This window comes from Chionomys nivalis, chromosome 9 (assembly GCF_950005125.1).
Source record: "Chionomys nivalis chromosome 9, mChiNiv1.1, whole genome shotgun sequence".
Lineage (NCBI taxonomy): Eukaryota > Metazoa > Chordata > Mammalia > Rodentia > Cricetidae > Chionomys > Chionomys nivalis.
This window is the reverse complement of record NC_080094.1, coordinates 9,919,837-9,941,429: the sequence shown is the minus strand read 5'-3', so window position 1 is coordinate 9,941,429 and position 21,593 is coordinate 9,919,837. Positions and strand designations below refer to the sequence as shown.

At 51.7% G+C, this 21,593-nt stretch overlaps 1 protein-coding gene across 3 annotated transcripts in view; it reads right to left on the bottom strand.

The window, feature by feature from the left end:
- Positions 1-21,593, bottom strand: part of Atp9a (ATPase phospholipid transporting 9A (putative)) — a 100,370-nt gene that overhangs the window by 10,934 nt on the left and 67,843 nt on the right. For all 3 annotated transcript variants that reach the window (XM_057780120.1, XM_057780121.1, XM_057780122.1), the window contains exons 15-22: positions 16,023-16,184; positions 7,664-7,756; positions 6,351-6,434; positions 5,253-5,423; positions 3,146-3,244; positions 2,507-2,596; positions 2,258-2,402; positions 1,469-1,533 (exon numbers count right to left, since the gene is read on the bottom strand). In XM_057780120.1, coding sequence (XP_057636103.1) covers positions 1,469-1,533; positions 2,258-2,402; positions 2,507-2,596; positions 3,146-3,244; positions 5,253-5,423; positions 6,351-6,434; positions 7,664-7,756; positions 16,023-16,184 — 909 coding nt within the window. The remainder of the gene's footprint in view (positions 1-1,468; positions 1,534-2,257; positions 2,403-2,506; positions 2,597-3,145; positions 3,245-5,252; positions 5,424-6,350; positions 6,435-7,663; positions 7,757-16,022; positions 16,185-21,593) is intronic.

Genomic DNA, 21,593 nt, shown 5'->3' with positions numbered 1-21,593 from the left:
CACTTCTCTCTTCCTCTTCATGGTACTGCATTGGCACAGGACCTCACTGACCCAGAAGCTTGCAGGCTCAGCTGGAGGTTCAGTGAGCTCTCAGGATCCGCCTGTCTCCATCCCCCAATGTTAGATATGCCCAGCGTTTTAGGTAGGTGTAGGGTATTTGAACTCAGGTCCTCATGTTTGTACAAGTGCTTATACTCACTGAGCCACACCCCCAGTTCAAGATGACTTTTTTTTTTCAAAATAGAAAGTTACAGGGCTTGTGGCTTTGCTGAACTGGAGACAAAGACTTAGAGTCGGGCACAAAAGCCAATCCTTGTTGTTCAGCATGAGTTCTGAAGTAAGTAATGGGAAGCTGAGGACAATTCAAAGAGATGATGGCCTTGATAAGGAGGTTGGTCCTAAGAATGGAGTGACCGCTGCCCCTGTCTCTGATGAAGAAAGGAATCCAAGATGTAACAGATTTAAGCAAGCTGCATGACAGAGTGTGTGGTGTGTTTTTAATTTGAAAGTATACATGAAAATAATATATATACATGGACAAAATGTGTAGATGGTATCTATAACAAAAGCACACACACCCAAAACCATAATGCCCAGGAAAGAATTTCGGAAGATTCCCCAATGTCACTAGCTTGGTGCAGCTAAGAGGCAAGCTGGGCGTGACTTATATGATTTATTTCTGCTGTGGCAAGCACTCACTACTGTCATATGCTAAAACCCAAGGACTCAAGAGAGAATTTTTAACAGAAGGGAAAATGTTTCCTTTGTAGATAGCAACCTATAAAAGGCTTGTTAAAAACTCCAGTTTTCCTCCGAGATTTGCTTTATCTTTAATTCTGAGTGTCTATGCATGGGGGTGAGCACACACGGGAATGCATGTGCCCGTGAGGCCCGAAGAGGACTGTGGACCCCCTGGAGTGACTGTGGGTATGAGGGGCTGGATGCAGTGCTGGGGACCAAACTCCAGTCTCCTGCAACAGCAGCACTCAGACCACTGAGCACCTCTCTGGCCCCTGCCTCCCCCCAGCCCCCACCACCTTTCTGGTTTTCTGAGGCAGGGTCTTGTTCCCTGAGCTGTGGCTGGCTGGAACTACACAATCCTCTCGCATCTACTTCTTCATGAGCACTGGAATTAGAGGCCAGAGCCACCACTGCTGGCTCAGCGGTGCTTCTTAAAACCTACATCTAAAGGAATCAGCACAGATTCTGGAAGCAAAGTCTCACCCAGGAACCACAGCACAGTGAGTGTGGTGGTACAAGCCTCGAGGAGGCAGGAAGGAGAGGGTCAGGGTCATCCTCAGCTGTGAATCAAGTTCCAGACCAGCCTGGGAAACATGGAGAGAGAGAGGGAAGGAGGGAGAGGTGGGGGATGGGGGGGGGCGAGGGGGAGAAGCAAAGAAAGAAAAAGAAACAAAAAGAAATAACTAGAAACTCCAACCGAGGGGAAGAACTGTGTGCACAGACTCACCTTGCCCTCCACGCCCACACCGCAGTCCGATTCCTGGATCATGCTGACATCATTGCCTCCGTCACCTACGGAGCACACAGACCAGAGAGGAGAGGTGGTAATGTGGGGACAGTGAGAGGTGGCTCACAATGGCAGTCTCAGAGAAACAATCCATGCCCTGCTCTTCACTCTGTGCCAGCCATCCTCAAAGGAGGCAACTGATGCGTGCTGGAGACCAGGTGGCTCGCCAGGGTCAAATGCTGAGCTGCAGCAGAGCCAGCATCTAACAACCTCTTCTCAAGAGCCCCTGCAGGACATGGACGTCCTCAGGACCCTGTGACCAGCACACCTCATACTTTAATCCTTGAACACCCAGGTGAGGAGGCCACCACCATTGTCTCCATCCTGCTGAAGTACAAATGTAGGCCCAAGAGGGAAAGGGAGCCACCTAAAATAACCAGTCAGTGACCACTTGGTTGAGAGACTTGAACACAGATCTGAACCTCAGCATGAGGTCTTCATCCCTCTGGAATGCCATGGCCATCAGCCACATGCCAAGAAGAAAAGACCCTTCCCTTTAGGCATGCTTGTCTCCTCTCTCTCAAGGGAGGGGAGGCGAGCCACCATAACATCCTCGTGGCCTGAGTCAAGAGGCCTGGGGAGTCTGAACACAGCAGGACTCTAAGGTACTCGTCAAGTCAGTTCAGAGCATCTGCAGGGCAGAGCGCAAGCAGACAGGGCCAGCAGGACAGGGCCTCCAGCAAGTCTGACCACTCCCGGCGACGCCTCCTTCCACCGAGGCAAGCTTACCCACTGCGCAGGTGAGCTTTCCGGTGCGTTCCTGGAGCAGCCGCACGATCTGGGCCTTCTGGGTAGGGGCACAGCGACAGCACACAACAGCTGGGCACTGGCAGGCCAGCTCCATGAACTCATACTCATAGTACTTGAGGCAAACCTGGGGCAGGGGGTTGGGGAGGCGGGTGGCGTCAGCCGATGCCACCTCCTCCCTGCAACTCACAGCAGGAGGAGGTACCCTACCCATAAGCTCCCAGCACTGACCTCCAGAGAGTCTCCAGAGATGACCAGGGCACAATCGTGCTTCCTGCGGAAGGCATTCAGCTCAAGGTGTGCTTCCCCCCGGTTGGTCACCTGAAAGGGTACAGGGACAGAGAAGGCCTGGCTCTCTGAAAATGGCAGATGGCATGATGAACTCTGGCCTCCTGGAGCTTGTGTGAACACGGTCTTTCCCCTCCCGAGGACTGGGCAGGCACCATGGAGACTTTCGCATTTACTCTCGATAATGCACCCCAGGAGACCAAAGCTCGGAGGGGCTCCTCAGCCTTGAGCAGGGTCACCAGAGCCCTGGAGGGCAGTCCGGGGACCAGGCAACTATACCACCTTTCTGTACAGGTACTGCTATAGGCTGGTGCATTGTGCTTGACTGTTGGCGATGCTCCCCAAAGGAGAACACAACCACCAAAAAGGATCAGAGCACAGCATGAGCTCAAGGCTGTGTAGAGGAGTTCCTTGACACTAGCTGAAGGGAGGGTCGACTGGGACCCCTAGCCCTTCAGTAACCTATGCAACCACCTGAGGTCACTGACGGCTGCCCCTCCTCCCTTCCGAGGCCCATTCCAGGTTACGGGTTACAGGACGAATGCAAGCACCACCCTGCATGACCCCAGCAGGATGCTTTACCAGCCGGAAAACATGAATGTCTTGGTTTCTGGTCACCAGATGTGCGTTCTTGGCTGTGCACGTGGCTGTCTCCAGCTTGTCCCCTGTTAGCATCCAAACCTGAAATCACAGCAGGGAAGCAGTCCTGAGTGCTGGGCTCTCAAGACGCCCTGCCCCTAGGGTCAGTGAGGCTCTCGAGAACATCAAACCTCCCGAGACTCATAGTCCCTGTGATTCCAGGGAGAGCCCAGCATGGGGCTTAGTGGCTACTAATAGTGGGAGCAAAAGCCGGCTGTTCACCAGAGAAAAATCGGGCTGAATGGGGCTGTGGTAGGGCACAACTTTAATCCTAGCACTCAGGAGGCAGAAGCAGGAGGATTGTGAATTTGGGGCTAGCCTAGGCTACATATCAAGAAACACACCCCCCCCCGACACAATAAAATAAAAAACAATAATAAACAGATATGGTGATACATGCCAGTAATCCCAGCAGTCAGGACTGAGGCAGGAGGGTTGTGAGATCAAGACCAACCTGGGCTACATCTCAAGATACTACCTCAAAAAGCAAAACAAACGAATCAACACGCTCTGCAGTGGCTGAGTGGCTGCCAGTAAAGAACAGTGAGACACGAGCAGAGAGGCCTAAGTTCTGGAAGCCACGACAGAACTATCTGTGCCCCACGGAGCCTGTGTCTCTCACAGGACGACAAGAGGGATCAGAGGTGGCACCTGAGACCCTGAGGCTCCAGGTTCTCGATCATGTAGGTCATGGTCCTAATCCCACATGCGAATGAGCAGAGCTGAGGCTCAGGTCACTCTCCTACACGTGTGACCAGCCTTGTTGGCTCAGTGTGACGTCAGCACCCAGCACACTCTAATGGGCAGGGAGCCCTGTGGTGGGCACACCCACCACTGTCAGTCACACATGGCACTTACTAACGGAACATGTGAAAAACAACACACACTTAGATGGTGTGATTTGCCCCTGTTAGAGCACACTTTAAACTTCACACAAAGTTGACTGTCTAGCCAGAGGTAGTAGCCTCATCCGTCTCCTATGCTATGTGTACTAACAGGCTGAGGAGACGGCTGAGCTGGGTACGGGCATTTGCAGCATCAGCATGAACACTTCAGCACCCACATAGGAAGCCATGTGTGCCATGCATGCCTACAACCTCAGGGCTGGGGTCAGGGGAGTGGCAGGGACAAGGAGGAAGGGGCACTGGGCTTGTGGGCAGTCAGCCTCGCTCCAGGTTCAGAGAGAGACCCTGTCTCAAGGGAGGGAGAGAGGGAGGAAGGGAGAGACAGACAGACAGACAGGAGACAGACAGACAGACAGGAGAGAGACAGACAGATTAAAAGCACAGGGTGTACTCAGTGGTAGAGTGCTTGCCTGCCATGCACAGAGATCTGGGTCCCACCCCCAGTACATCATAAAAAACAGAACCGCAACCATAATCCCAGCACTCAGGAGATGAAAGCAGTACAATCAGGAGTTTGAGGACAGCCTGGGCTACACATGCAAGTCCTCAGCATCTCTGGTCCTCAGGCGCCCTCTACTGGCCCCGCAGAGAAACCGTCTGGATTGCTTCCACGCCAACAGCAGATTAATACAGAAGTCTCTCTACTCCCCAATGGGGTGGTTGTCCCTTTCTCACCTGGCCAGAGCAACCGACAGTAGCTAGCCAGTCACTCAACCAAATCACATGGTGCAGCAGGCCATAGGGTTGCCTGAGTGACTGGAAGACACATACCCCTGACCTTCAGAGAGCTAGCCCTGTGAGGAGGTAGCCAGGAGAAGCAATCACTTAAGATGGTTTCCCAAGCCAGACCTTCTGAAATGAGGCACCCTTCCCAAGCCAGGCCTTCTGAGGTAGGGCACCCTGGGGTCCCCTATCCAAGCCAGGCCATCTGAAGTGGGACACCCTGGGGTCCCCTTCCCAAGCCAGGCCTTCTGAAGTGGGGCGCCCTGGTGTCCCCTACTCCTTCCATTTCTTCTCTTTGTGAACAGGCTCCCACTATATCCCAGGCTGACCCTGAACTTGAGATCCTATCACTGACTCCCACACCGAGATTACGAAGCACCTCACCCAGCCTTACACCCTCAATATCTCCCCTACAGTCCTACCTTGATGCCAGCATTGCGCAGCGTCTCCAGGGTGGGCCTGACATCGGCTTGTAGCTGGTCCTCCACACCAGTCAGACACAGCAGCTCCATCTCCATCTCCAGACTCTCGATCACCGTGGCCACCTTGAGCGAACGGTCATGTACACTCAGCTTGGCTTGGACATAGCGGGCCTGGGGAATGACAGAGACAAGTCAGGGGGTGGAGAGATGAGGTGAGGCCATCACCCCAACACACTGCCCAGGTCAGCTGGGCCTCCTGAACCCCACTTCTGAAGATAACTGACTCCAATCTGATCTTACTTATTCCCTCTTTATCTGGCAGTGAAAGCGAAGGGAAGCCCGGATTCCCCAGTGCGGGAACAGTCACAGCAGCACCCATGAAAGAAACCTGATCCTCAAGTCTTACAAACACATGGGGCACATCAGAGGCGCAGGACCAAGCCAACTGCTAGGGGGCTGGCAAGGACCCTAGAGATCTGTCCCTCAACTGCATGCTCCCTGGCACTCATGCACGTCAGCTTTGTACCAGGGACACAGGCATCAGGCAGACAAGGTCCTTCCATGGGGAGCACAGTCAACGGCGTGAGAGAACCGCAAGTAGATGGGATTGGAGCACAACTCTAACCTATTTTATAGCTCAAAACTAGTTGGGTGGCTCATGTCGGTCACCTCAGCACTTAGGAAGCTGAGGCAGGAGGATTCCAGGCAAGCCTGGGCTTCAAGCAAAACCTTGTCTCAAAACAGCAGCAAAACAGAGACAGAGAGAGATGGGATAGGGGTGTGGAAGTGATTTAGTTCGAATCTTCCTAGAGTAGATGACAAAGAAGGTGAGTCACGTGGGAGATTGTGGAAATAACAGGTAGTGTGGGAGATGTCTTGGAGAGGCCTCGCGTGAGCATGAAGTGGGAGGTGGGCAATGGAGCGAGCGCCAGGCAGAGCAAACACCTTTGCACGGGGCATGTGCAGGGGCCCTGTGCTGACAGGAAAGCTGATGCTCAAAAAGGCCAGCGCGGCCAGAGTGGAGCGAGCAAGGTGTGTCCCCAGGAGAGGTGACTGAGGTGGGTCAGGGATGCAAGGCAAAGGTCACGAGACACTTACTTCAAAGTCTTGGTACTGCTCCTCTGTGAGGGACTTCTTGGCCACCACAAGCACCCGCAGTCCCTCCCGGGCCATGTTGCCACACTGCAAGGAAGACAGAGATCAGTGGGAAGCTATGCTCAGGCCCAGGTCTGAGGCTGCCCCAGAGGAAGCCAAAGGATCGGGGAAGATGGCAGATTAAGAAAACTGCTTTTCCCTAAAGCTACGGTCTCCCAGAGCCAAGCTTCTAGCTGGAGCTGCAGAGGGGCGAGCTGCAGGCTGAGCCCAGCACACATGAGTTATCTCTGGCCAGCACAGTGCGCTCCAAAGTCCAAATCAACGCCGTAAGGTCACACGCAAGCACAGCTGGCCGGCTCACTGGACAAAACTTTGTTAACTGTGAGTTAACTGCCATTCGTCATCCCCTGTGTGCACCCCTAAACACTGGTGCCACAGCCCATTTCAAGGGGCTAAGCATGTCCAAGTGTAACCCCGAGAAAGACACACCCAGTCCTGCCATTTATCTGTGTGCCTCACCTGGCCCTTGGGCATCTGGTTTCCAATCCCCCAGGAGGGACCCACATTATTAAATGGCAGAGTGAGCGCTCACCTGCCTAAAGGTGAGATTTGGCCTGCTGACCTCAACCAGCACTCCTCCCTCCAGCTAACTGTCCACCAGGTAGCTGGGATTTGTGGCCCCCAGGATCTTCACCCCTGTAACTCCCTACACAATCACCTTCCCCTTGAGTGTGGGCTGGACCTTGTGACTTGTTCCCAACACACAGAAAAGGGAGGGGTGCTGTATCTGTGCCTAGGCCACCAAAGATGGAGACTTCCATCTTGTCTGTCATCTCCCACTGCTTGGATGAAGACAGCTGTCATGTTGGGGGTGCCCATGAAGAAATCCATGGGGCAAGAGACAAAGGGTGGCAAATGAAGGAAACCCAAGACCTTGGACCGCGGCCCTAAGGAGCTGGGTGCTGCCTGCACCAACAGTGCAGCACCGAGCACCGAGCAAAGACTGAGCTCAAAGAACATCCTACCCCAGTTGGATCTTCAGCTGAGCTATACATCGACACCCTGGCTGTGGTCAATGGGAAGCCCTAAAGCAAAGACTCCAGTTGAGCCACACCCAGACCCTACTCCAGACAAAGCAAGAAGGAAATGCAGGCTGTTAAAGCAACTAAGCTTTGCCATAGGAAGTACCACAGTTTTACAGTAGTCGGTGCCACAGCCAGCAAGCGAGTACAAAGACCGGCTCATTCCCCACTGCAAGGCCAGCCTCTGCAGGGCAGGCTCCCAGGACCCCGCTTCAACTCACTAGCCAGGCTCACCTCTTCCTCCAGCCAGTCATTGTACTGGACGATGCCAGCCATGACAACGTCCGCCCCCTTCATGTAGAACGTGATTTCCCCCGTGGATTCATCCTGGAAAGAGGGTCGAGAAGTGATGACCATGGAGGGGAACACCAGCCCGCAGGCCTGACCTGCTTCCTGTGACAGGCAGTGTACAAAGTACTTGGAAGGGCCAGCGCTTCTAGACTTTATATGTATATACTTGTATGTATGTGTGTATGATTTATTTATATGTGTATGTGCGTTCTGCCCACATATGTTTGAGTACTACATGTATGCCTAGTGCCCTTAGAGACCAGAAGAGGGCACTGGATCCCCTGGAACTGGAGTTACAGATAGTTGTGACCTACATGTAGGTGCTGGGAGTTGAACCTGTGTCCTCTGGAAGAGAAGCCAGGATTCTTGACTGCTGCACCATCTCTCCAGCCTCCCAATACTTTTACTGGCCAAAGATAAAACATTACGGGGGCGAAGGGGTGGCTCACTCTGGGGCAAAGGCCACAGAAGGCAGAAGAAAGCTTGGCTCGGAGCATTTGGAAAGCTGTTCAATGATAAAGCAAGATCAAAGAGCCAAGACTTTTGTCTGGGAAGCTGTTGCCATTCCAGCTGGAACTGCCCACATGCAGGCAGCTTGTTTCAACTGTACCATGGGCTGTGCAGCGGTGGCCAACTGTGCTCCATAAACAACAGGAAGACAGCAACAGGGAGCTGGGGACCCTCCACATCTCAGCACTGCTCACGTGTGAGGCTTGAGGCTCTGTGGTGGAGCAGCCCAGTACCTTGTAGGGCAATAAACAATGATGGGGCCTCCACCCACCAGATGCCAAGAGAGGCCCCGTGGCGACAGCGTCTTCAGAAACTAGTAAATGTCCTCTGGAGAGACAGCCAATCTTCCCACATCGTGGCTGCCGTCTGAGAATGTGTCAGGTCACATTCTTAGCTAACCTGGGGCCTGCGTGGCCCAGAGGCCACAGGTTGGGCACACCTGCTCACCGCTGAGTTCTGCATGAGAAGGAGTACACAGAAAGCAAATGGCTGCTCAGATTTTGGTTCCTCTGACCTGACAGGCATCAAACACTTGGCCTGGTACCAGTTCTTAACGAGGAGCACAGGGTGAACTGTCTCCTCTCTGCCTCAGCGTCCTCCTCCATCAAGCAGGACATTCCTACGTACTGATCACCACGGATGAAGCAAGAGCACTGGTACATGGCATGTGGCCTCACACAGAATGTGGCATTCGTGACAGTGTTCTGGATGGTTAGGTGCACCCTAAGTCCCTCCAGTCTGTTCTGTGGGGAGAGGCTCGGTCCCAGATTTGCAACGGGTGACAATGGACAGACACTGTCAGCTGCCACAACCCTGAGAAGAGGCTTCAGAGAGGCCACAGGTGCCACCACGCATCCCCGAATCCTCAGGGTGTCCACACAAGCAAGAACTCATCACTGGGCTCCATCCCTTGACAGTGCAGAGGCTGAGACACAGGCTCTGGGGAAAGCTGGAGGGCAGCGGATGCTCAAGTCTCCAAAGAGAAGACAGATGACATTGATGAAGAGGGCACGGGCAGGGCAGTCAATGCCGTGTGCATACACTTTACTACTCTGAAAGTCCCAAAGACAGTCACCTCCAACTAGGAATTAGAGGAGCTGAAGAGATGGCTCTGTGGGGAAAGGTCATGCCACAGCCATGAGGACCCGACCCGAGTTCAGATTCCCACTACATATTTATATTTTTTAAGGTTGGACATGATCGTGCACCTGCAGTCCCAGCACTGGGGAGGCAGAGACAGTCTGTAGCATGTTGGCCAGTCAATCAGATTGAAATGAGTTCCGGAATCAGAGTGAGACCATCTCAAAACATAAAATAGAAGCAAATGAAGACGTCAAATGTCAGCCTCCAGTTTCCACATGAATGCACGCACATGTACACACGTACACACACACGGGGGGGGGCGGGGGGACAGAGAGAGAGCGAGAGAGAAAGAACATGAGCTAACTAAGGGTATAGTTCAACTACTGGCTCAATCTCTCCACCTTCATTTTGGGCACGGTCAACTGCACGCTGTGTCCAGGAAGGACAACCTTCGGGCCGAAAGAACATAAAAGCATCAGGGGTTTTCATCCCTTGCCCCTTCCTGAAACTGGTGCTTAATACCATGGCTGCAGGAAGGATTGCCCCCACACGGCTTCCTTTACCAGAGGGGCTCTGGCCAGCTCGGTCATCGTATCCAATATAAACACTGCAGCCATTATCTCCTCCGTGTGAGTCACTTCCTCCCACCCAGGTCATCCCCAGTTTACTGTGTTCCCATGTTATGGTGACATGATACCATAAACATACAGAGATGGGCTGGTCTAGTCGTGTGTCTCGTGTCCTTGTAGTCTGGGTCTGGCACCTGATTACAGGCCTCGTTAATTCAATGACAACGGTGTGGTCCTTAGCAGTGATCCAATTCCACTACTGCGCATGGGAAGCATGGAGCATAATGGGACGTCTTGTACAACGTGGGATTCACAGTTCCTTCAGAAACATGTGCACAAATGCCTGGGGCAACAGGCTTCCCTGACCTCACCTGACCCCGTAGGAGGCAGGCCCTCAGACAGAGAAGGAAAAGAGCTTGGGGGCGGGGAGGATGGGAAACAGGCTGTAAGCGCCCTGTACATTCACCCACACCAGTCTAAAAGGCTGGATACAGTCTACTGGGAGGGCAGACAGCAGCAGCTAAACCCCGTCAGAACGGCATGTGGTAACTCGTGCCTGCAATCCTGGGACTGGGAGGTGGGGGCTGAAGCAGGATGGCTGCGGTGAGGCCAGGGTTCCAGCTTGAGATCCTGTCTCGAATGCCCTCCCACCCCTGGGAAAGAAAGCAAGCCAAAGACTGAACGAAACCTGTCTACAGCAGGCAACGGGACAGTCACGTGCATACAAGAGGCCCATCCCTCCAGCACGGGAGAAAATGGCTTCTCAGGCCCTGTACGACACACACATGGCCAGACTCCCCTCAGGACGCATCCCACTGGGTACCAGTAGCATCCCCAGTCTCGTGAGAGTCACTGAGCTGGGGAATTGTGGGGAGGTTAGTATAAAGTAAAAAAAAAAGCAATCTCAAAGCCTGGGACAAACCAAAGATAGAGGGACAGGCAGGCAGAGGTGAAAACATTAGCTCACTAATGGCATTTCCCAAATACCTAAGGCCGCCTTGAGAAGACGCATGCTCCCAGCATTGTTATTAATAGTCAAAAATGAGAAATGGCCTATTCAGAAGGAAGAGAAGACCTGAAGAATGATGGCTTGCTGGGTAAAAGCACTAGCTACCAAGTCTGATGAGCTTGATCCCTGGACCCCACATGGTAGACAGAGGGACCAGCTCCCATCATTGTCCGCTGACCTTCAGAGGCGCACTCTGAAGTTTTAGAAGACTCAACTTTCACAGTTAAGAATAGAACACACCGGCTGGAGAGACGGCTCAATGGCTAAGAGCACTGGCAGCTCTTCCAGAGGACTCAGGTTCGATCCCCAGCACCCACACTGTTGTTCACAAGGGTCCTGTAACTCCAGTTCCAGGGCATCCAAGGGCACCAGGCGTGTGGTGTATATTACATACATACAAGCAAAACACTCATACATAGAAAATAAACCTTCTAAAAATTTCAAAGGATCTAGGACACACGTGCATGCATATATGTAATTTTAAAAAAATCAAAAGAAGTGAATGAAACGGAGTATCTTCCCAAACCCCACATAGACATTAAAATCAGCAAAAACCATGTGTTGATGGTATAAGGAAACTTTCACTGTGCATATTCACATAGGCAGGCAGACAGGTGCACATACTCACACATGCACACACTCGTGTGTTTCAGTAAAGGTAGGGAAGCTAGCTTGAGATGAAGGCAGAGGCTAAGATTATAAAATGTATATGGATACATATGCTTTTAAAAAAAAAAAGACTGAAATAAAGGTCCTTGATGCGGCAAAAGGCTGGCTCCCAACTCATGGTAATCCTCCTGCCCTAGTCTCTGAAGTGCTAGATTACTGGCGTAAGCCACCATGCCAGGCTTGATTTCCCTTTTTATTAACTGTGAAGGCTGAATCTTAAAAGCTGAGTGTTAATTCAAATAATAATAATAAACTAGGCAGGGTGGGGGCAGACTCTCCCTAGTGAAAGCAGACTCACTGGGCCAACAGCACGCTGGGCTCTAGCCACCTTGCGTGGGAAGACACAGAGCCACTTCTCACAAAACATGACGAATGTCTGGGAATGAGATCCCTTCACAGCTAAAGGAAGGGCGGTGTGTGCGGTTCCGCTCATTCTCAAAGCCGGGCACTGGGGACGATCTGATGAGTCAACTCTCAGATGACCTCAGCAGAGTCCATGGCCCTAGAACTTGAAAAATAAAGGCTGGAACCAAGTGAGAGTAACTCTGTTGATGGCGCTGACTAACTCCAGGAAACACCCACTGGAGGGGCTTCTGATAGCCTTGAGCTCAGATGTGCCCTGATTGGCTAAAGTCAAGGGTCAGGCCAGGTGCAGCCTGTAGGAAAAGCCGCACAGCGTGGGCGGGAGAGGTTCCCTCCCCATTTGACATTTGCCAAGGACATGTGTCCCTCGGGGAGGGTCACAAAATCCCAGCCGGCATCTGGAATCTGAGTTGACTCAGATGGGATGTTTCAGGAGCTCACCCCAGCCTGTCACTGGGTCTCCAGAGCAGCAGTGCATGGAGCCACTGCCACAGTCCCTGGAGGGAGGCGGCCTTGTCCCCACCCATGGGGATGTGCTGGACCCAACAACTCACTCCTAACGACAGAACAAGGCTGGCTCCCGAAGGGGGCTTCCAGCTTGCTCACACTCTCACTAGGGTGAAGCCAGACACGAGGTTAGACCAGGGAGAGACTCACAGAGCAGTAGCTGAAGGTGGCCTCTGTCTAGATGTCCTGCAGCCCACTGAAGCTGTGGGCAAGTGAACTTTGTCCCAGGGGATCCTGAGGACACAGTGACCTGGCCAAGTCCTGATGCCAGCCTTTGAGAACTGAACCAGATACCCAAGCTACACGAGATTCCTGGTCCATAGGAAGTGTTAGAGAACACAAGCAGCGTGGTTTCCAACCACTATGTGGGGTAGCCCCCTAGCAATGAATAATGAATACAGACCCAGGGCCATGGGTTTTTCCATGTCCTCCCTGTCCCATCTAAGCCCTGGCCTGGGGATGTCTCAGACCCATCACCTCCCCATGTAGACTCAAGTGTGTACCTTCAGCCTTTCTGTGCCTCAGTTTCCTTCTCTGTCAAAAGCAAATGACACAGCTAACCTGTGAGCTGCTGCTGAACAGGTTCTCATCAGCTCATGCCAGCCACTGAGAAGAGTCACAGCACCGGCCCCGCCTAGCTGTCGTCCACGCCCATCACTGCTGGCGCTCTCACCATGGCTACCTCATCGTACAGACCACCCTCCCTGCTCATGACCACACTTCACTGCCAATCGTCCCTTCCTCCACTAACCACCACCATCACCACTCCTGCAGGATGCTGACAGCCCCTCAGCGCTGACTGTGGGCTGGCTTCATGCCCCAGCGATGCACCTGCCTCTGCCTCCCTAGCACGGAGACTGCAAGCACACACCACACCACCCAGCCTTTTCACCTGGGTTCTGGGGTTCAAACTCAGGTCTCTGTGCTTGCCCAACAAGCATTTTACCTACTGAGCCAATCCCTAGCCCCCAAGCTTCAGAATTCTTTGGACATCAACAAAACACCATGAGCAGAAAATTCTACACCTGCCAGGCAGTGGAGGCACAGGCCTTTGATCCCAGCACTCGGGAGTCACAGGCAGGAGGTTCTCCGGGCCTGAGGCCAGCCTGGTCTACATAATGAGTTTTAGGACAGCCTGGACTACAGAGGAATTCTGTTTTCAAACAAAACAAAACAAACAAAAAGAAAGAAAAATTCCACATCTGACTCAAGTTATAGTCAAAATAAAATCATAATAAAAACAGTGTTTAAGATTGCCTTCAGGCCACTGTGTAAGAATTTCATGTTAGGATCTGGAGATAATCCAAATATCTAATGTAAATGTTCCTTACTGGTCACAGGCATTCTATAGAAAGGATAGTCAACCCCCCACAGACACACAGTGGAGCACCACACAGCCACAAAAAGGAAAGAAAAGACTGGTATATACGATAACATACATGCTCCTTGAAACCTGTTAGCAGGAAGAAGAAACTGAAAGATCGCATTCTACATTCCATTTACAGGAAGTGTAAACGGGTAATCTTCAGGGGCAGGAAGCAGACGATGGGAACAAGGAGCTGGGGAGGTAAGGTGGCTTAATAACTGCATGGGTCTAATTCTTTTTTTGAAGATTTGTTTATTTTTATTTTATGTATGTGGGTGCTGTGCCTGCATGGATGTCTGTGCACCACATCCATGCAATCTCCTCACAGGCCAGAAGAGGGCACTAGATCCCATGGAACTGGAGTTACAAAGGACTGTGCCCATGCAGGTGCTGAGAGCTGAACGAACCTGGGTTCTCTGGAAGAGCAGCCAGAGCTCTTAGCCACTGAGCATCTCTCCAGCCTGTTCCTTTCTATCATATTTTCACTTATCGTGTGTGTGTGTGTGTGTGTGTATGCATGAACGTACATGCCACAGCACGGGTGTGGAGCTCAGAGTCCATCTCTCCTTCCCCGGCGTGGGTCCTATGATCAGACTCAGGTCCTTGGGCTCAGTGGCAAGCGGTTCACCCACTGAGCCATCACCAGCCCTGAAGAGTTGTCTCTGGCTGTGACAAACAGAGTCTAACAGCCCAGGTTGTTACTTTCCTCTTTGCTACAACCAGACCCCTGAAAAGCAGCAGCTTCAGGGAGGGAGAGGAGAGGCGGGGGTGGGGGAAGGCATGGTGACAGGAAAGAGAGGCAACTGGTCACATGGTCACATGGCCTTCACACTCAGGAACCTGAGCACCTAAGAGCAAGCAGGCTGGGCTAGGGCTCTCAAGTCTGTCCCCAGGGACCCACATCACCCAGTGAGGCTCCACCTCCTGAAGGTCCCAGAAGCATCTAAAATTCCACCATCAGTGGGAGCCAAGTGTCCAGACTCACAGCAACTTTTAAATGGTTCCTTTTTTAATGGTTATTTTATGTTTTGTGAACGTTTTTATGGTGCTTTTGTTCTTTGGAGACTGGGCTCACTCTAGCACAGGCTAGCCTGGAACTGACAGGGACCTCCCTGTTTACTCCCAGCTCTGAGACAGCAGGTGGGAGCCACCACACCTGACTGCTATGTGAGCTTGATCTATGAAGTACAGGTGGCAGGCTGGAGGAATGGCTTGGCAGTTACAAACACTTCCTGCTCTTCCCAGATCCCAGCACCCATGCCAGGCAGCTTATAACCAACCACCTATAGCTCCAGCCCCAGCGGATCTGACACCTTCTTCTAGCCTCCATGGGCACTTGCACACATGGGCATACACCAACACAGACATGCACACATACATATAAATAATAATTTTTATAAAGAATAGGAACTGGGCATGTGACTTGCTTAGTATGTGCAAAACTCTGGGTTCAACTCCCATACAACACACACACTCAGAGAGAGAGAGAGAGAGAGAGAGAAATATGAAAAGTGAGAGAACCAACAATACGGCTCAGCAGGTTAAGGTGTTTGCTGCTAGGTCTGATGGGGTGATTTTGAGTCCTGGGATCTACATGGTAGGAGAGAACCGACTCTTCAAGTTGTCCTCTGACATTCTCTGTCTCTCTGTCTCTCTCTGTCTCTCTCTCTCTCTCTCTCTCTGTCTCTCTCTCTCTGTCTCTCTCTCTCTGTCTCTCTCTCTCTGTCTCTCTCTCTTTCTCTGTCTGTCTGTCTGTCTGTCTCTCTCTCTCTCACACACACACACACACACACACACACAGTGTAGTATGTTACTCCCTGGCTCCTGCTCACATACACTAAATAAACACATATGTAATTTTTAAGAGATTGAGAATGAGAAATGGCCTGCTGAGAGCTCCCTGACATCCACTGCCTGAAAGCCAAGCTCACCAGGCTGGAGGACCCGGGTGTGTCCACTGGTGGAGCCCATTTCCGCCCTACTCAGGATCACACTCCCTCACTAGTCTGAGGGACAGTAATGAGGCCCCAGCAAGGTGTAAGGATGCCTGATGCATACTCTTCATGGCAGGGGAGGATACGGGGAGGGGGGGGGGGCAGGAGAGGATGCTGAGGGGCAGGAGGAGGATGCTGAGGGGCAGTGAGGGGCAGAGGAGGACAGTGAGAGGCAGGGGGAGGACGCTGAGGGGCAGTGGAAGACAGAGGAACAGGGGAGGACTCCACTCACCCTCACGATGATGCCCATCCGCTTGCTCTCATAGGTGAAGGGGAAGACCTGCAGGATGGTGAGATTCAAGATCTGGTCGCCAGGGGTCCTCAGCTGCATGGAGGACTGGTCTCGGCCCACCAGGGTCAATCCCACACTTTCTGTCCACTGGACCAGGGCCACCTGGAGGAAATGCAGTGTGGGACATCAGACACTCTGCACGTGAACACTGAGGAAGGGGAAGCAGAGGCAGAGTGGCCGTCTGGCAGGCTCTAAAGCAGCCTCACACCACAGGTGTGTGGCAGAGACCCTGCAACCACAGTTCCCTCTGAAAGACTGCACCAAGCCTGCCACCCATACGGAAAGAAAGGGTAGGGCATAAGGAGGTCTTCACCCCTGGCTCTCCCTTAGCTGGGCACACTACTCTCCATTAGATAGTCTAGTCTTTAGTAGGTGATTCTGTAAACTGCCCCCCCTCATTAGAGGGGCAGGAAGGGCTTGCAGCAACCTGTGGGGCATTTGTGGCTGGGAGTCTATGTTCCTGGCTGGTGCAGCGCGATCACCGTCAGCTGTCAGCAGCGCCGCCTTCCCAGCTGCGCTAGCCACAAATGCCAGTAACCTGCTCTACGACCCCAGCCTCCAGAGCCCTGAGAACCACGTTTCTGTTGTTCATAAGATGCCCAGCCTGTGGTATTTCATTACAGATTAAGACACTGACATTCAATAGTTTTTCCTAAGTTTTCTGTTGAAATTTCAAACTGACAAATCAGTAAAGAGCCATACAAAATGACCCTACAGGTGTGTGTGTGTGTGTGTGTGCACAATACTCTTGGGTGTGCATGAGTAAGAACACTTATTCATGGATTCATGGGGTGTGGCTCAGTTCACAGTGCTTAAACAACACACACAGAGTCCCAGGCTCCATCTCCTACATTGAATAAAACAGGCCATGCTGACACAAACCTTTCTTCCCAACACTTGGGAGGTGGAGACAGAAAGATCAGAAATTCAAGGTTCTCCTCAGTTACACAGCAAATACCAGGCCAGCTTGGGCTACATAAGACCCTGTCTCAACAAACAAACAAACAAAAAACCCTCTAGCAGTTCTCAACCTGTGGGTCATGACCCTCCCCCAAGGACCATCAGAAAACAGATATTTATATTAAAATTCATAACAATAGTAAAATTACAGCTAGGAATAGCAGTGAAAATAAATTTATGGTTGCGGTCAGCACATGAGGAACTAGAGTAAAGGGGGCAGCGATAGGAAGCTGAGAACCACTCTCCAGAGAGACAGCCCAAGTATGGGCGCTGCGGGCCTTCGCTTGCTGCCTCTGGGTGGTGGGACACTAGAGTGCACTCACACTTAACTACGTGAGTACATCTCCCGACACGTGACTCACAAGCCGGAAAGAAGGAAAGAGGAGACTTACATCCTTTCTTACACTGGGTATCTCAATCAAACCCAGAGCTTGCTGATGAGGCTATCTCTAGCCAGCTCCCTGTCCTAGGCTGGAGTATAGGAGGCTGCCATGCCCACCTTGCCTCTCTCTCTCTCTCCTCTCCTCTCTCTCTCTCTCTCTCTCTCTCTCTCTCTCTCTCTCTCTCTGTTTTTGGATTTTTGAGACAGGGTTTCTCTGTAGCCCTGGCTGTCCTGGAACCCTGTGTCCCGAGTGCTGGGATAAAGGCTGTGCCACCACCACCCAGCTCCCTCGTTTTTCAGCAGCTCTTGTTTCACTTTGTAAAACCTTCTCCTGAGAAGGGAAAGCCTGTAGCTCAGGGCTTCCATGAGCTACATCAACTCATGAAGCCCGCTCTTTACTTCAATGGAGAAAGAACCCAGAACCCCAGAAGAGAAGTGGCCCCAAGAGGCGCACGGAAGAAGCCCAAGCTAACGTGACCAATGTCACCAGGGGGATGAAGCACAGATGTGTGTAAATACCTTCTATGATGCTGTCTTCCACTGCATTTGTCACCTCCTTTCAGATGAGGTCCTTAGCCATCATAAGGCAAAGGCCTCCTAGGCTCAATGACTACTCATTCTGGAACTTTCCACTCTCTGGGACTTCAACCTGAGTCAACCTTCCTTGCTCTGAGCTCTTTCTCACAGAGCTCGTAAGACCCCCTGGAGTCCTGTTGAGAGGACTCAGGTGTGCAGTAGGATATCTAAGGGGTACGTGCCTTTCCACACAGGGTTCTATAAGATAGGTCCTTGCCCATCATTCTGAGCTTCCACAGGAGCTGGAATCCCTCCTGGTTCTCAGCTTCACTGGTCTTCACCTCAGTCAGGGTCTCAAGGCCAGCAACAACAACAACAAAAGGCCATGTGCTGAGCATGTCACACCCTGTGATTTCAATACCCAAGGAGGAGGACCAGGACTTTGAGACCAGCCTGGGCTACATAGAGAGATCCTGCCACAGAGACAGAAGGTTCATGAAGGCCAATGATAAACAGATAAGTGAAGTTAGCTGGACCCAGCCTGGGCCAGAGCTTCTTGCCTTAAGAGCCTGTTTTGCACCCCACCCCAAGGGGTGGGTACTCATAGAGCAGACACCCTACTCTCCCTTCTAAGTGCACATTTGGCCAAGAGCTGTCCCTGAAGTCTCCTCATCTGTAGGTCGGCTATAAACCATCCACACCAAGCTTTCATATGCTCCTTAGTACCCGGGCCTGTGTGCTTGAGGAACAGGCCAGGTCACTCGGGGGCAATTCCCCCACATTAATAAAGAAAGCACAGGCTCTGCAGGGGTATCTGACATTTCATCCCACAGGCTCCTTGGTGGTCTTCAGTAAGATAAACCCTGGGGGCTCATAGAGGAGCTGGCCCAAAGCCACCTTTTAGGGTTATAAATCCACCACAGGCCTGAGGGGTCCCTTCCCCTCTCAGGAACAACCAGTCACAGTCATACGGTGGCTGCAGATTCCAATGTCAGCAGGGGCTGAGCAGGCAGGAATAAAGCATGCATGCCTGGTCCAAGGGTAAACTGAGGCAGCTGCCAGTGGACAGCTGAAGCGGCTTAGCCAGCTGCCGCTAAGTTTTTTTTTTTTTTAAGATTTATTTATTTATTATGTATACAACATTCTGCCTCCATGTATGCCCACATGCCAGAAGAGGGCACCAGATCTCATTACAGATGGTTGTGAGCCACCATGTGGTTGCTGGGAATTGAACCCACGACCTCTGGAAGAGCAGTCAGTGCTCTTAACCACCGAGCCATCTCTCCAGCCCCCGCCCCCCGCTAAGTATTTCTACATATGAAATATATCTTCATCTTTTTCAATAGAAGCTTGTCTTCATGAAAAATAGAGAGATTTTAAAGTACTGCTTCAAAGTAAAATTTAGAGACAGCATGCAATAACAAAACAGCCTGTTACCTTCAGAGTCATTGGCTGGAACAAAGATGATTCAGGTTTCAGGAACTCAACACTTCAACCTCCAGACCTTACCTCAAGCTTCAAGTACTGAGTCACTTAGAAAAGACATGCCTACCCAGGCAGTGGCAGTGGTGCAGGCCTTTAATCTCAGCACTTGGGAGGCAGAGACAGGGAGATCTCTGTGAGTTTGAGGCCAGCCTGGTCTACAGAACTAGCTCCAGAAAACCAAACCAGAAAGAAAGAAAAAAAAAGACAAATGACATGCCTGAGTCTATAATGCCTGGATAAGCTAACCCAGAGAAAGAATGAGAGAGAGAAAGAGAGAGAGAGAGACAGAGCGAGACATAGAGAGAGAATGTGTATGTGTGTTTGCTGCATGTCCATGTTCCTGTGCGTGTGCACACGTGGGTGTAGGTAGAGGTGTGTGAACCTGGAGCCCACTGATTCTCCCAGGCTGCCTGGCCAGCAAGCTCTAGAGACCAGGCTATCTATCTCTTGCCCAGCATGGGAATCATAGGCATAACACAGCGCCCAGCTCTTTTATCAGCTGATCGCATGCGAGATCTGAAGTAATCCTTCTGATTAAAGGAAAGCCCTTTACCACCTGAGCTTTGCCAACTCTCCCCAGCCCATCGAACATCCCAGCCCACTGAACAGCTCAGACAATCCCTGCCCTTGTGACTTCTAGTCAAGATCTCACCTCAGTGGTTGATAAATTAACATTCGTGTGGAATGTTTCTTGGTTTTGTTAAGAGAGGGTCTCACTGTGTAGCCCAGGCTGGCCCTGAACTTGGAGATCCGCCTGCCTCTGCCTCCAAAGGGCTGGCGATTAAAGGTATGTGCCATCATAACCAGCTGATGTGGAATTTTTTCCCCTGATCCCTTGACTTTTGGGCTCACCCTGTGGAAAGCACACAACCCTAGAAAGCCTTTCCGATACAGCGCTCCACTCCCAGTTCAGCTGTGACACGCCTGAATGCTGTCATTGTCCCCGGGCCTGCAGCTTGGGCTCAGGGAACAAGAAAGCATTTAGGGTGTGAGTGACTGTGAAAAGTCTTCCCAGAGCCATGACAGGCCTGCAAGATGGCTGCCTCTCCTCTACTCGGTCGGAAAGTCACCCGAAGTTTCTCATGTGTTCACAGAGAAACAAGCTGAGAGTGCAAAGCAAGACAAATGAGATCATACACAGCTACAGACACACAACCACACAGACACAGCTACACAGACACACAGCTACACAGCCACACAGACACACAGCTACACAGACACACAGACACAGCTACACAGACACACAGCTACACAGCCACACAGCCACACAGCTACACAGACACACAGCTACACAGACACAGCTACACAGCTACATAGACACACAGCTACACACAGACACACAGCTACACAGACACACAGACACAGACACACAGCCACACATTCACACAGACACACATTCACACAGACACAGCCGCACAGACACACAGACACACACACAGCCGCACAGACACACAGACACACATTCACACAGACACGGATGCGCGGGACAGCATGAGGCACCATCATGACGGTCCTGAGTGGGAGACCTCACAAATGAGAAGCTCGAAAAAGAGAAATAATCAAAGCCGTGTCTACATCACAGTGCACAGCCTTAGTATACTCCAGATAATTACTGGTTACCAGAAGGGGGATGAGTGACAGGGACATGCCTTGCTGACAGAGTGCTTGCCAGGCATGCCTGAAGCCCTGAGTTCCATCTGCAGTACCAGGTTAACCAGGCATGGTAATATACACCTATAATCCTAGCACTTGGGAAGTGGAGGGACAAGGATCCAAAGTTTAAGGTCATCCTTTGCTACATTGAAAGTTTGTGGCCAGCCTAGGCTACATGAAATCCTGCCTCAAAAAAGAAAGATGGGGCTGGGGATATGATTCAATGGAAGAACTCCTGACTTGGATCCAGGAGCCCTTTAGTTTGACCACCAGGAACCCCTGAGGGGTAGGGATGAAATCAATAATTTCTCTGGGCATGTTAGATGGCTCAGCAGTTAAGGCACTTGCCACAAAGGCCTGCTGACCTGAGTTCACCCTCTAGACAGAGAACTGACGCCCATAACTTGAACCATGACCTCCATGTGTCCACCACAGTATGTTTGTAAACCACATAGACATGAATAAGTAAAGTGTGAAAAAAATTTAAGGTGGGTGGTGGTGACGTATGCCTCTAA